The sequence below is a fragment of the Panthera onca genome, chromosome A1 (assembly GCF_046562875.1).
Source record: "Panthera onca isolate mPanOnc1 chromosome A1, mPanOnc1 haplotype 2, whole genome shotgun sequence".
Taxonomy (NCBI): Eukaryota; Metazoa; Chordata; class Mammalia; order Carnivora; family Felidae; genus Panthera; species Panthera onca.
Window position 1 is genome coordinate 97090243 of NC_138339.1, and position 15074 is coordinate 97105316.

A 15074-nucleotide genomic window follows, 5' to 3' on the forward strand; every position below is an offset into this window, starting at 1 on the left:
ACACAGCATGAGTGGGGGAGGGTCAGGGAGAGGGAGACATGGAATCCGAAATAGGCTCCAGGCTCCGAGCTGTCAGCACAGAGCTCTACGTGGGGCTCAAACTCAGGAACCGCCAGATCATGACCTGAGCCGAAGTTGGATGCCCAACCGACTGAGCCACCCAGGTGCCCCATAAACTTCATCATTTTAACAGCTGAAATAAAAACCTGTCACTTTAAAAAAAATGTTCATTTATTTATTTTGGGAGAGAGAAAGAGCAGGCAAGGGGCAGAGAGAGGAAAAGAGAGGATCCCAATAGACTCTGTGCTGTTGGCACAGAGCCCCATTCACACACTGTGAGATCATGACCTGAGCTGAAATCAAGAGTTGGAGCTACCAACTGAGCTACCCAGGCACCCCAAAACCTGTCAAGTTTTTTTTTTTAATGTTTCTTTACTTTTGAGAGGAAAAAAGAGACAGTGCAAGCAGGGGAGGGCCAGAGAGAGAGGGAGACACAGAATCTGAGCAGGCTCCAGGCTCTGAGCTGTCAGCACAGAGCCTGATGGGGGGCTTGAACCCATGGAACTGCTAGTTCATGACCTGAGCCGAAATCGGATGCTTAACCAAGTAAGCCACCCAGATGCCCCCAAACCTGTCAAGTTTTGACCAGACTGTGAGGTTTGGAGGATGCTTCCTCCTCTCCACCTAAAGACTGGGTCTTGGTCATGGGTGTTTCACAGTAACAGTGCCACCTTTATTTTTTAAATTAATTTTCATTTGTTAAATTAAGACTTTATTTGGAGCATTTAAGGTTCACAGCAAAATGGAGAGGAAAGTACAGAGATTTCCCACACATCTCTTACCCCCACACATGCATAACCTTTCCATCATGAACATCCTCAACAAAGTAGTACATTTGGTGCAACTGATGACTTGCGTTGACACATCATTATCACCCAAAGTCCATAGTTCCCATTTGGGTTCACTCTTGGTGTTTTATAGTGTTGTTTTTGTTTTTGTTTTGAGAGAGAGAGAGCTGTGTATGGAGCAGAAGAGGGGCAGACAGAGGGAGACAGAATCCCACACCACTAGGTGTGGAGCCGGACAAGGCTCATTTTCACCACTGTGAGATAATGACCTGAGTCCAAATCAAGATTATGATGCTTAACCCACTGAGCCCCCAGGTGCCCCTCATTGTTATATATTCTATGGGCTTGGACAAATGTATAATGACATGTATCCATCATTATGGTATCAGACAGGGTATTTTCATTGCCCTAAGAATCCTCTGTGCTCTGCTTATTCATCCCTCTCCCTTCTCCAACTCCTGACAACTATTTTTTTTTACTGTCTCCATAATTTGCCTTTTCCAGAATGTTATACAGTTGGAATCATATAGTAGGTTGCCTTTTCAGATTTGCTTCTCTTACTTATTAATGTGCGTTTAAGTTTCCTCTACGTCTTTTCTTGGCTTGATACCTCATATCCTTTGAAGTGCTGAGGAATATTACATTGTCTGGATAGATCACAGTTTACTCATCCACTCACCCACTGAAGGACATTTTGGTTGCTTCCAAGTTTTGGTAATTATGAATAATGCTTTTATAAGCATCCATGTGCAGGTTTTGGGGTGGGCATATTTTTAACCCCCGCAAATATCAAGGATTGGTATTGCTGAATTATATAGTTGGAATATTTTTAATTTTATGAGAAACTGACAAAGTATCTTCCAAATGGTTGTACCACTTTGCATTCCTGCGAGTGATGAGTGAGAGTTCCTATCTGTCACATTTAGAGTTTTTAAGTCTTCCAGGTTTTATTTTAGCAGGTGTGCAGTGGTATTTCATTATTTTCTGCGTGGCCTTTTGAGGAGTTGATCCTTGAACAGGCTCCACCCTCCTCCTAGAGGGGCTGGGCCCCAATTTGTGTTTCACTAGATCCTGTTTCTGGCCTTTGGGTCTTAAGGCTAACTTAGAGGGGGAAAGAATAGGGAAAGGTAGGGAAGGCTCTGAAACCTCTCTGAGCTGGCATCCTGGGGGACCTTATGCCAGCAAGAGTCTTTACCAAGTGCTACTCTGAGGCCAGGCAACATTCAGCGTTAGCTCCCTAGCAGATGTTAGAGAGTGCTGACAGTGGGAAAGCAAGAAGTAAAGACGTGTCCAGATAATACAGTACACCTGGCGCCCGAGGTGGCTCTATTTGATTTTATTTTTGGTGGTCAGAGGCCAGTAGGAAGCGCTCCTTTAGCCCCTGGGAATTGCTGGCCCTGGATTTTCGTTCAAACCTTTCACTGGAACGAACCCTTCTCAATGGATTCTCAAAGGCACAGTCTTTAGGGAAAGGGCTTGCGTGGGACGGCTGTGAAAGTAAGGCAATGCTGGCAGGAGGAAGTGGAGCAGAAACCAGCCCACGAAAGGAAAAGCGATCGTCTTACATTTAGGACACTTGATCAGGTGTGTTAAATGGCATTTCAGAAGAAATCTGAAAGCTATTGGTTTACTAAAGGAATCAAGTAAAAGTGTCCCGGGTGGGGAAACCTCCTGAAGGGATCAAATTCGATACAATGGGTATTTCTCTCCGAAAAACTTTAAAAGCCGGGAGGCCCTTCTGGTTCCGCCCACCGACTCCCTTCCGCACCGCCTGGGACCGAGCCACTCAACCACCTCGAAAACCCGGAGAAGGCAAATCCAGTCAAGGCCTGGGAGGGGTGGGCTCCGGCCTGCCTGCACACTGGGCATGCGCAGGGGGTGGGCCGCCAGGTCGTCTAAGGGAGCCGTGACGAGTCCGGAAGCGCTAGCTAGCGCCCCTCCGCTCGAGAACTAGTTTTGTTCCGCGTCCTCGGGACAGGAGCTCTTCGGGGAGAAGCACCGGCAGGACCAACCCGACCCCAGCCAGCACCGCAGCAATGTCCAGCAACAGCTTCGCTTACAGTGAGCAGTCCGGCGGAGGGGAGGCGACGGAGCTGGGTCAGGAGGCGACCTCGACCATTTCCCCCTCCGGCGCCTTTGGCCTCTTTAGCAGCGATCTGAAGAAGTGAGGAAGAAGGTTTGGGTGTGGGGCTGGGAATGAGGAGCTGGGGACCCCGGAGGAGCGGGCTACGGGTTTGGGATTGGACCCCAAGAAAGGTGGGGGCGTTCTGAGACCGCACGGGAGCCGGGCGGTAGCGTTTCCCGCTGGTGGGTGGGGTTGAGTCAGTTGGGAGTGGTGGGAGTTGTGGGGGAGAGTTTGGAGTGTGTGTAGGGGTCCCTCGTCGTTTTCAAACTTTAGCGAGGAAAGAACCGTTTGGAGAGCTTCAGGTCTCATCCCCAAGACTCTCATTAAGTTGGTCTGGTCTGGGGCACCGGAATCTGATTTTTGAACAAACACTTCTAGCTTACTTAATATTTGCTGGATCAAATTTGGGAGAATTGGGCGTTATTGTGAAAAAGGTGTTTGAGGAGTTGAGAGGACGCGTTAGAGTGCTTGTTGCGTGTGGGAAACTCTTCTCTCACTCTGGAGTGTAGGACCGCGGAGGTAGGTGTTTTAGGCGCTTTATGAATGGACAATTTTATACGAACATTCATGTTTTTGGACAATATCCTTTGCATTACAAGGGAAAAAACCCGCAATACTAAAGTAATAAGCATATAAGTAGAGAAAAGTATGACTGTGAACAAATCTTTAGGTTTTACAAATTAATAATGAGTTTGAGTTTGTTTATTATTTATTTTTAATTTTTTTAAATACTTATCTTTGAGTGACACAGAGAGACAGCATGAGCGGGAGAGGGGAAGAGAGAGGGGGAGTCACAGAATCCAAAGCAGGCTCCAGGCTCTGAGCTGTCAGCACAGAGCCCGACGCAGGGGCTCCAACCCACGAACCCTGAGATCATGACCCGAGTCCAAATCAGATACTTAACTCATTGAGCCACCCAGGCGCCCAAACAATGTGAATTTTAAAGACAAATACTAAACAATGTGCATTTAGTTTTGTAAAAGGAAAAATGAGTACCACCGAAAAATGGAAAGAAAACACCCCCAAACTTTTTGGTGGGAGGGATTTTAAACTTACGGAATTCTGGTAACTTTAAATTTTGTTGTAATCATTTTTACATTTCTCTTATTTTTAATGTCTCAGTACTAGACTATGGTCACATAATAGGCTGTCACTAGATTCATGCTAAATTAAGCTAAAGTAGCTGTGCTGATGGCCTTGTAGATGTCAGAACAGTATAATTTAAATTTCAATTTTTACTAACAAGAACAGGCAGTCTGGAAGGTTGCTAGTAGTTGAAATTGGGTTTACATTTTGACTGTATTAAGCTGACTGAAATCTTATATACAGCATGTGGAGTACAGTTTTTTTCCCCTTGTTCTCAGGTAAGATAATTTCTCTTCATTTTTCATTCAGTGCATTTAGAATGATGGATTGTTCTAATGGGGAGCTTGTTGCAGTTGCACACTTCTGTTAGCAAAATGTTCAGCTGGTGAATTACCCTGTAAGTCAGCCTCAGTGTTCTTTGCATGTGATTTGCTTACGATTAACTTACTTTTATGGTTTGTTAACATCTAAGCTGTTTTTCTCTTAGAGCTTCTGACTTCCTATTTTGTCAGATTTGGGCCTGGTTTGGACAACCATGTATGGCTTTGACTGTGACCAGTGCTGTTGAGGTGACCAAGCGGGTTGGATTTAAAGTAAAAATAGCTAAGGGGCGCCTGGGTGGCTCAGTCGGTTACGCGTCCAACTTGACTCAGGTCATGGTCTAGGTTGATGAGTTCTAGCCTTTCGTCGGGCTCTGTGCGGACAGCTCCGAGCCTGGAGCCTGCTGCAGATTCCGTGTCTCCCTTTCTCTCTGCCCCTCCCCTGTTCACACTCTGTCTCTGTCTCTCTCAAAAATAAACATTGAAGAAAAAGTAAAAATAGCTAATATTTATTGAGTGCTTGTGCTTTTGTGCACACTGTTTTACATTTATCTTATTCAGTCCTCCTTAGTAGTTCAGTGGCTTGTTTCCAGATACTTGACTGATTCCATTTTGCAGATGAGGAAATTGGAGCGCAAGTGGTTAAAACTTGTCCGAGATCACAGAGCTTGAACACTACACTCTGAATTTGAACACAGGCCTAATCTCAGAGCCCATTCTCTCAAGTTCTTTATATACTACTTAACACTTGATGACATTTATGGTGCTTTTATTAGAGAATGCATACAACTTATTAAAAGTTTAAAACTTCGAAAAGTAGCCGTAGACCATGTATTACCTTGAAGTTTCCAGGAATTAGAAACATTTTGGTCATTGAACTGCAAACCTAGTGGGATTGTATATGAGCAAGGAGACCCCTGTTCTGGAAGTGTTCCTTTAATCTCTCTTCAGCCTACATTCTTGTTTAAAATGGTGATATTTTTTGACTTTTTTCCCAACCAAATGACAAAATTTAAGTAAAAAAACTTAAAGCTTATCCTATTCCTCCCCTCCTTTTTTTTTTTTTTTTAACTGAGGTATTCTTGACATGTAACATGATATTAGTTTCAGGTATATAACTTAATGATTCAGTATTTGTATATATTCAGAAATGATCACCACAATAGGTCTAGTTAACGTCAGTCACTATACATAGTTACAGTTTTCTTTTTTCCTTGTGATGAGAACTTTTAAGATTTATTTTCAGTAACTTTTAAATATGCAATACAGTGTTATTGACTGTAGTCACCAAGCTTACAGTGCATCCCATGACCAACTTATTACATACCTGGAAGTTATCCCTTTTGACTCTCTCCATCCATTCACCTGCCAACTCTGCTCTAATTTTTGATGGTTGAAATAATTTCAGATTTACAAAAAAGTTACAAGAATAGAACCAAGACCTACCGTTTGTGTAGAGTCATCACTTAAAAATTTTTTTTGCTACATTGCTTTATTTTTCTCTTTCTCACATACATACACACATATACATTAATATTTTGGTTTTTGATCCATTGAAAAATAGGTTGTATACATTCTGTCTCTTTACTCTTAATACCTTGGTATGTATTTAAGAACAATGATTTTTTTACATTTTTCATTTTTTTAAGGACAATATTTTTATATTGAGGAAATTTAATATCAGTACATTCTGTACTCTGTAATTGAGTGTTGTCATTTGTCTCAGTAAATAATTTTTTTTTTTTTTTAGTATTTTTTTTCTATCTAGTACAGCATGATTGGATCCTGGATCCAATCCAGGATCATGCACTTCATTTAGTTGTTGTATCTCTTTTAATCTCCTTTAAATCTGAAATAGTTCCTTAAGCTTTGTCTTTCACTACTTTGGCACATTTGAAGAATACAAGCCAGTTATTTTACAGCATGTTAATCACTTTGGATTTGTTGGTGTTTCCTCATGTTTAGATTCGTGTTATGTACCTCTGGCTAGAAAACTCCCATAGTGATGTGGCTTTCTCAGACTTGGATCTGGAGGCAGAGTGTAAAAACGTTGTCCTCTATTTTTTTTCTCCAGTAGTCTTTCTATGGGGGGGATACTTTGAGATGTGCACATGTCTTGCTCCTTATTAAATCCACCGTCTCCTAGATACAGCTACCACTGATGAATCTCCTGAGCCATTCTTTACTGCAATGGCAGCAAAATGTTGATTTCCACCTCTCCCACTTCTTCTAATCTGTTCTTTGGCCTCTTGTCTTAAAGCTTTATGTGTCCTTTGATCCTTCACTAACCACCTCAGGGATGCCTGTCACTTCCTAGTGACAGAATTACTGAGATTTTTGTTTTCTGAATTTAATCTTATTTATCAATTTTTTGTGTGTGCCTTTTTTCCTTTAAAAAAAACCTGAATTGTGGACTTTTAGATCATTTTATAAAAGCAGATCCTGTACGTCATTTATTGGTTAATCAAGACTGTATAGTAGATTATTGGTTTCAAGATGTTCAGTTTTTCCATTTAAAATGTAAAGTTTTTTTTTTCTTTCTGTATTTCTTTCTTTTGGGATTGTTGTAAACTTTTATTGCTCTTAGTTTTTTTCCTAAATTATTTTCCTGCTTTATCTTAAAGAAGTTCTTCTTTTATCTTAGCCAGTTTGGCTGTGTGTGTACAATTAAAAATAATTTTTTGGGCTGCCTGGGTGGCTTAGTAGTCAATTGTCTGACTCTTGGTTTTAGCTCAGGTCATGATCTCATGGTTTGTGCGTTTGAGCCCCGTATCGGGGCTCTGTGGTGACAGTGCGGATCCTGCTTGGGATTCTCTCTCCATCTCTCTCTGCCCCTTCTCCCCAAAATAAATAAATAAACTTAAAAAATAATTTTAATAATTTTATTTCTAGATTAAACAATTTCTAGAAAGAAACAGGAGACGTATTTTTCTTAACAATGGTAAAACTACTGAATTTCTGAATCTTCTTTGGGAGTATCATGGTGTATTAGAAAGAGCATTGGACCTGGAGTGAGAACTGGGTTTAAGTTCCTGTTTTCTGCTTGGAGTAACGTTTCCTTGTTCACTTTGCTTGATCTCTTCATTTTTTTTTTTTTTTTTTTAAAGTTTATTTATTGTTTTGAGAAAGAGAGCATGAGCAGGGGAGGGGCAGAGAGAGAGGGAGAGAGAATCCCAAGCAGGCTCCACACAGCACGGAGCCCAATGTGGGGCTCAAATTCACGAACTGTAAGATTGTGTGACCTGACCTGAAATCAAGAGTCCCACACTTAACCCACCTGAGCCACCCAGGTGCCCCTGCTTCATCTCTTGAAACTTCAGTGTCCTCTTTTCTAGAAAGGTGTTGACACTTGCCTATTTTGTGAGGTTCTCATAAGATGGTAGAATTGAAAGTGATTTCTAAACTAGAATATTAATTAACACTATTTGGAACAGCTAGTGGAAGCTGCACTGAGGTGGTGACATTTTAGTTCTTAAAGCCTAAGAAGTTTTTTTGCCAGGTGGAGGAAAGTGGGAGTTCCTCAAGCAAAGTATGTAGAAACCAGGAGAGTTGCAAAAAAACGTGCATGTTCAGATGAGACATAGATATTTATGAGCTGTAGGCAGGAATTAAGCTTGGGAATGGGCGAACGACTCCCCCATCACCCCTGCTCCTGCCAGAGAACTTCTCTTGTTTAGAAAAGAAGGCATTTTAGACATAGACTGAGGGAATACCAACATTTAAGGTTGGAACTAGGGAAAGAGACCACGCTCTGACGGGTGGGAAACCAGAGGAAGGTTTAAAAGAACAAGCAAACGGGGCGCCTGGGTGGCTCAGTCGGTTGAGCGTCCGACTTCGGCTCAGGTCACGATCTCGCGGTCCGTGAGTTTGAGCCCTGCGTCGGGCTCTGGGCTGATGGTTCAGAGCCTGGAGCCTACTTCCGATTCTGTGTCTCCCTCTCTCTCTGCCCCTCCCCCGTTCATGCTCTGTCTCTCTCTGTCTCAAAAATAAATAAATGTTAAAAAAAAAAATTAAAAGAACAAGCAAACAAACAAACAAAAAAACAAAACTGGGGGTGGCAGAGCTAAGGGGAAAGTTAATAAGAGGAAGGGGTCACCTATGTTAGGAGTTACATAGTGAAGATAAATAGAATGAAGCCTGAAAAGAGACCATTGGGTTTAATAATAAGAGAGAACCTTAGTAACTAGTAACTTAGCAATGCAGTACCCCCTCATACACACTAAAAAACAGCATTTTTAAGTTTGTTGAAATGGGGGTGGGTTTTTCATTTGTTTAGATTCACAGAGATGATTTAGACCCCAAACAGGCTGCCATGCATTCCTGTAGTCATACTATGTCCTGTGATACATTGTAGTCAGTACTGCATCATTGTATTTGTACTGCGTGAATAAAGCCTAGCTTATTTTTTTAACTTAAGTTTTATTTATTGTCAGTTTTACAACATCAGTCTTGAAGATTATATATAACATTTTAATCCTTCATATCAGTGTTTCTTAGTGGCGTCCCCTAGGAAGATTACATGGGTCTGTGGTTTCTGTGTAATTACAGCAAATCTAACCTTATCTCTGTCACTTGTTCTCTCGTTCAAAAAGGCATATGGAAGTGCAGCTGAACGAAAGTAACCTTTTTATAGGGATGTTCTTGAGTGTACTTTATTAAAAATAAAGATAAACCAGTCCCAGATGTCAGTGCTGTAATAATAGTAACTTATTATTTGGGACATACATCAAAGAGTCATTGTGTCTCATACAATGTTCTAAACCTTTTTGTGTGACTGTTTCCATTTTTTGTTTATATTATTGAATTTTAATTAGGGATTATATCATATTTTTATTATTTTTTCATTTAATGCTTTAAAAAACTTTTTTTATTTTTATTTGAGAGAGCGAGAGTGCACGAGCAGGGGAGAGGGGCAGAGAGAGACAGAAAATCTCAAGCAGGCTCCATGCTCTGTATGGAGCCTAATGTGGGGCTTGATTCCACAACCCTGGGATCATGACCTGAGCTGAAATCAAGAGTCAGATGCTCAGTTGACTGAGCTACCCAGGTGCCCCTAATGCTTTTTTATAGTTCCAGTTGTTCAAAGCTTGCTGTACTTTGTTTTCACTTGTCCTAGTATTTCTCACTAATAATTGTATCTCATTAAGTCACCCTGTATTTTTCGGTTATGTAGTTACTCAACAAATATTTGTTGAATATTGTATAAAAGAATCTCTATTTCACATACATACTATTAGATGATATAGTTTATGTGAAAGAATAATTTGTGAGCAAAGTGTTTATCTTACAGTTTTTCTTAGTAAATATTTTCACATCCTTTACTCAATTGGATGATTCAGATTCTACTAATATTTATTGTTTCTGTGATTAGTGTAGTTAAAAAAAATAAAGCATGACTGATTCATTGGACCATATAGAGAAGGAAATCTGGTCTGGTATCCTTATTGTATTGTACATTATTGATGTGTTATTGCATCACCCTGAAATTAATTGTATATAGTTCCAGAACAGCCATTTTCTTTATGGCATTACTTGAATCTTTACTGTGTTAGGGCTAATTGACTTGGAAACGTCATGGAGGTGTTTTAATTATTTTGAGAGAGAGAATGTGAGCGAGCATGAGTGGGGGAGGGGCAGAGAGAGAAGGGGAGAGACCTAATCCTAAGCATGCTCCACACTTTCAGCACAGAGCCCAGCGTGGGCCTTGATCCCACAAACTTGAGATCATGACCTGAACCGAAATCAAGAGTTGGACACTTAACCTACTGAGCCACCCATGTGCCCCACAATCAGAAATTTTTTGTCTCTCTTCCACTCTTCAAAATAGTTCCTTAACCTTTGTCTTTTGCTACTTCAGCACATTTGAAGAATACAAGCCAGTTATTTGCACATTAGGGATTATTCCTTATGTATAGTTCATCCTTATGTGTTTTCAGCACAAAGATACAAAACAATTATAAGACCTTTATCTTGCTTTGAAGACACTTAGAATTTAGGGCGCCTAGGTGGCTCAGTTGGTTAAACATCCAACTTCAACTCAGGTCATGATCTCATGGTTCCTGGGTTTGAGCCATGCGTCGGGCTCCATGCTGACAGCTTGGAGCCTGGAGCCTGCCTCAGATTCTGTGTCTCCCTTTCTCTCTTCTTCTCCCCTGTGCACGCTCTGTTTCTGTCTCTCAAAAATGAATAAACATTGAAAAACAAATTCGAATTTAGTTGGTGAGATAAAGCTAAAAGTGAACTAATAATAATACGAGTATATAATTAATGTTAAATTGCATAATTCTTAGCTTTTCAGTGTGATATTTCTAACCAAAAGATATTTAAGCCTTTACTTATGTAAACAGTACTTTACTGAACAAAATGGAAATGCTGCAATTTTGGTATGTCAGACATTTTAGTTTGAGACGCTACAAGTGTTGGAGCCCTGGTTTGTCAGCATATTATGAAGAGGCATAGGCTTCTCATTGTTAATTCCTTTCTTTTGTGCTCAGAAGTCCAGGGTTGCAAGTATGTAAATAGATTCCACTAATGATTTCTGTAGCATGATGTTGTGCTTCAATTATGTTTGAAGGACATATGTCCAAATATATTATTGTTTTTAACAACATATTTGCCATGTTATGTGTGTAAGTTGGATTCACCTTTTTTATTTCTAAAGGGCACGTAAAATTCTAGGCAATGTCAGTGTTTTATTGATCTTTGACTTGGTTAATTCCATGTGTTCCAAGATGGCAGTTAATGGAATAAGAAACTGTGTAATGGTATCTGCAATGCATTCCCAGCTAGATGAGCTAGTTGTTTTTGTCTTCACATAAATAAGATTGCTAGTTTTATAAGACCAACTACTCAAGTTAAAAATTGTCATTTCACTGATACATAGGGTTCCTATAATTTAATTCTTGAAATATACTTCAAATCAAGTAAGATTTTACCACATTGTACAAGAGAATTGATGAAATAGTGCCTGTAAGCAGATTCCTATTTTCCAACAGATTATAAAAGTGTTCCATTTTATTGTTCTTCTTGGGGGAGAGTCAGTTCTGACTTTTACTATATATCTTAATAAATATTCAGCCAAGGGTCACCTGTGTGGCTCAATCTGTGGCTCAAGACACTCAGTCAGTTAAGTGTTTGACTTTGTCTCAGGTCATGATCTAACGGTTCGTGGGTTCAAGCCCTGCATCGGGCTCTGTGCTCAGGGCCTGGAGCCTGCTTCGGATTCTCTGTCTTCTTGTCTCTCTGCCCCTCCTCTTCTCGTGCTCTGCCTCACACTCTCAAAAATAAATAAATGTAAAAATAAAATAAAATAAATAAAAAATAAATATTCAGCCACGAAATATTCATCTTTGATACAGAGTATGTTATTTTAAGATCACTGATCTGGTGAAATCCAGGGAGAAAATCTGGAATATTTAAATTTCAAGCCTTACAGTTAACTCCCAAGATGTGTTATATTGCATTATTTCTAGGCAGGTTTTTTTTTTTTTTTTTAATGTTTATTTTTGAGAGAGAGAGAGACCGCGAGCATGAGCAGGGGAGGGGTAGAGAGAGACACACAGAATCCGAAGCAGGTTCCAGGCTCTGAGCTGTCAGCACAGAGCCTGACGTGGGGCTCAAACTCACGGACCGTGAGATCATGACCTGGGCTGAAGTTTGACACTCAACTGACTGAGCCACTCAGGCACCCCTGTTTTTTTTTTTTTTTTTAAATTTTATTTATTTATTTATTTTTGAGAGAGAGAGAGAGAGAGAGAGAGAGCGAGCATAGGAGGGGCAAAGACAGAGGGAGAAAGAGACTCCTAAGCAGGCTCTACACACGTAGTGTAGAGCCTGATGTGGGGCTCGAACTTGTGAACTGTGAAATCGTGACCTGTGCCAAAATCTAGAGTAGGATGCTTAGTTGACTGAGCTACCCAGGTGCCCCTTGTTTGTTTTTTCTTAAGTTCTTCTTCCAGTGTGGGGCTCTAACTCATGACCCCAAGACCAAGAGTCGCACATTTTACCAACTGAACCAGCCAGGCGTCCCTTATTTCTAAAAAGTATTTAGAATTTAGAGCAATACTACTAGAATGAATGATTAAAACAAAACAGAAAAAGAAGACAGATGGTTGGTTGAAATGTTCTTTTTTTTACTGCATGAAAAGTTACAAATGATCATGGAATGACAAATATATTATAGTGAAATAATTTGACAGTATTGCATTTGTGTATATAAATGAACTACTGACAAAAACAAATTGCCCGTAGTCCAAATTCAGAATTTAAAGTGAAGCACCCAAAGTAGAATAATCAAGAAGGAAATGATTTTCCTTTATTTCTTATGATTATGAGTAACGTTCATTGGTTTGTGTATTTAGGGAAGACTTATTTAGCATATCAGCTGGAAAAAGTTCATAGGTATACAGAAATGAACAATTTATAGTCAATGTCTGCTATTGATGGGATGATCGTTTGTATTGCCGATAGGAACCGACCTAATTAGAAGGCCAGTGCCTTAATCTTTCAGCTGAGTGCAGTGGCATGGCAGCTGGACAAGGGAGAGATTCATGAATAATGCCAATTCCAAAATCATGGGTTTTGGAAGTAGGCTGAGCTACACTTTATCCAGCTTTACTCTAGGAATGGATTTTCTCAAAATTTGTTAAAGCCTCGATTAAGAGTTTGGTCATGAAGGATGAGGGGGAAATTAGTACTATGAGGGCAAAGAGGTAGGGGGCCAGATTGTGTAGGGGCTTTGGATTTAACTTTGAATCATAGGAGCAGCAATCGGAAGGTTTTGAGCAGTATGGGCATTTAGAAGTTCATCAGTAACTATTAAGTGCCTGTTGTGTGCCATCTATATTTCATGCATCAAGAAGATTATAGTCTGTGGGGTACTTGGAACCTGCTCGTTCGTGTCCAGTGTTTATTCACTAACTTAAAAAAATTACAGAAGTAATTTATTGAATTAACATATATTAATGGCTTCAGTATGCTAGGCACTGTTTTTGATGCTGGGGATTAAGTAATGGGCAGAACGCCTGCTTTCATGGAAGACAATCAAAGAGGGCAATGTATGGTTGGTCATTTGGTGATAAGGAATGCTGTGGCGAAAAATAAAGCAGGGAAAGAGGACAGACAGTTAGGGTGGAGATTGGGTTGGAGTTTGAAATAGCAAGGTCAGGAAAATGTCCTTGAGAATTTGTTAATGGAGCCCAGACCTGAAGCAAGTGAGCAGTGACACTTGGGGAGAGTATTACGTCAGAAGAAATTGTAACTGCCCAGGCCCTGAAGTAGGAGAATTTTGGACCTGTGTGAGGATCAACAGACAGGCCAGTATGGTTGGAGCAGAGTGAGAGAAGAGGAGGGGGCAAGTCGGTAGGTGAGGAGGTCAGAGACGTAAGGAACCAGATTGCAAAGGGCCATGTAAATCATTGTAAGAACTTCGATTTTACTGACTGAGAAGGGAAGCTATTGGAGGGTTTTGAACAGAGAAGTGAGGTGATCCAGCTCACCTTTTAAATGTATCGCTTTGCCTCCTGAACTAGGAATAGACTCCAGATTTAAGGCAGGGAGACTGGCAGGGAGACTAATGCAGTAATCCAGGCAAGCGAAGATGATGACTAAATCAGATTGGTGGTAATAGAGAGAAAGGGTTAAATTGGAAGGTAGAGCCAGTGAGATTTTGCTGATGATTTGGGTGTATGACAGAAAAAGGTATCAAGGATGGATACAAGGTTTTTGTTTTGTTTTGTTTTGTTTTGTTTTGTTTTCCTAAGTAGCTATAAGTTTGGAGTTGGCTGTCCACTAAAATCAAGGTGTGTGAAGAGGAAGTTTTTAAAGGGGAGCGGAATCAAGAGCTTGAGCATGTAAAGTTTGAGATGCTTATTAGACATCCAGGTGGAGATATTAAATAGGCAGTTGGATGAATGAATCTGGAGCTTAAGGGAGGATTCATAGTAGTGATATATATTGAGTCATCAGGTTCTAGATGGTAGTAAATACCATGGATTGGACGAGGCACTGAGGAGAAAGAGAAAAGGTCAGAGTACTAAACCCCGGGGCATTCCTGGAGCAGTTGTGTCAAACAGTACCAATAGGGTCAAGTAACATGATTACTGACAAGTGAGTTTGTACGTGTGGAAGATTTTGGTGATGTTGACAAGCAGTTCAGATGCAGAGGTAGGACTGAAAACCTGACTGGAGTGGGTTTAAGAGAGAAAGGAGAAGAATCGCTGTTAGTATGTATTAAAGTATAAGGGGAGCAGAAAAATGGAACGGTACCTGGAAGGGGATGTTAAGACAAAGGATTTTTTTTTTAATGGGAAAAACTATTTTATCTTGTTTTCTGATGGAACCATCTGATGTACAGGAGGAAAAATTGATGATGTAACAAAGAGGAGAGAATCACTGGGCTGTTAGCTCTTTTCCTTATAGAAAATTTGGCAATTGCAAGTTAGCTAAAAAATAACAACCCTAATTTCAACACCCAAAGAAATCAATTAACATATTACAGATCTTCCTTGTCCTTTTTCTTTTGCATATATGCATGCTCTGTATTTTAAAAGCAAAGGTGTATGCTTTTGTAGTGTAATATAGCATTATGATTTTTTTTTTCATTTACTAATACATGGAGTCTGTTCATTTCTTAAAGGCTAGTCCTTTTAAGACAAATTGTAATTAAGCTACTATCTTGGAAGAAGCAGTAAACTT

The 15074-nt window shown here is 40.3% G+C and overlaps 1 protein-coding gene across 3 annotated transcripts in view; it reads left to right on the forward strand.

The window, feature by feature from the left end:
• Positions 1–2721: 2721 nt before the first annotated feature.
• AP3B1 (adaptor related protein complex 3 subunit beta 1) overlaps positions 2722–15074 on the forward strand; it is a 264795-nt gene continuing 252442 nt past the window's right edge. The window contains exon 1 of one of the 3 annotated variants that reach the window (XM_060635498.3): positions 2722–3012. In XM_060635498.3, the coding sequence (XP_060491481.2) occupies positions 2885–3012 (128 nt within the window). In that variant the 5' untranslated portion in view covers positions 2722–2884. The remainder of the gene's footprint in view (positions 3013–15074) is intronic. The other 2 variants (XM_060635493.3, XM_060635494.3) reach the window with 2 other exon arrangements.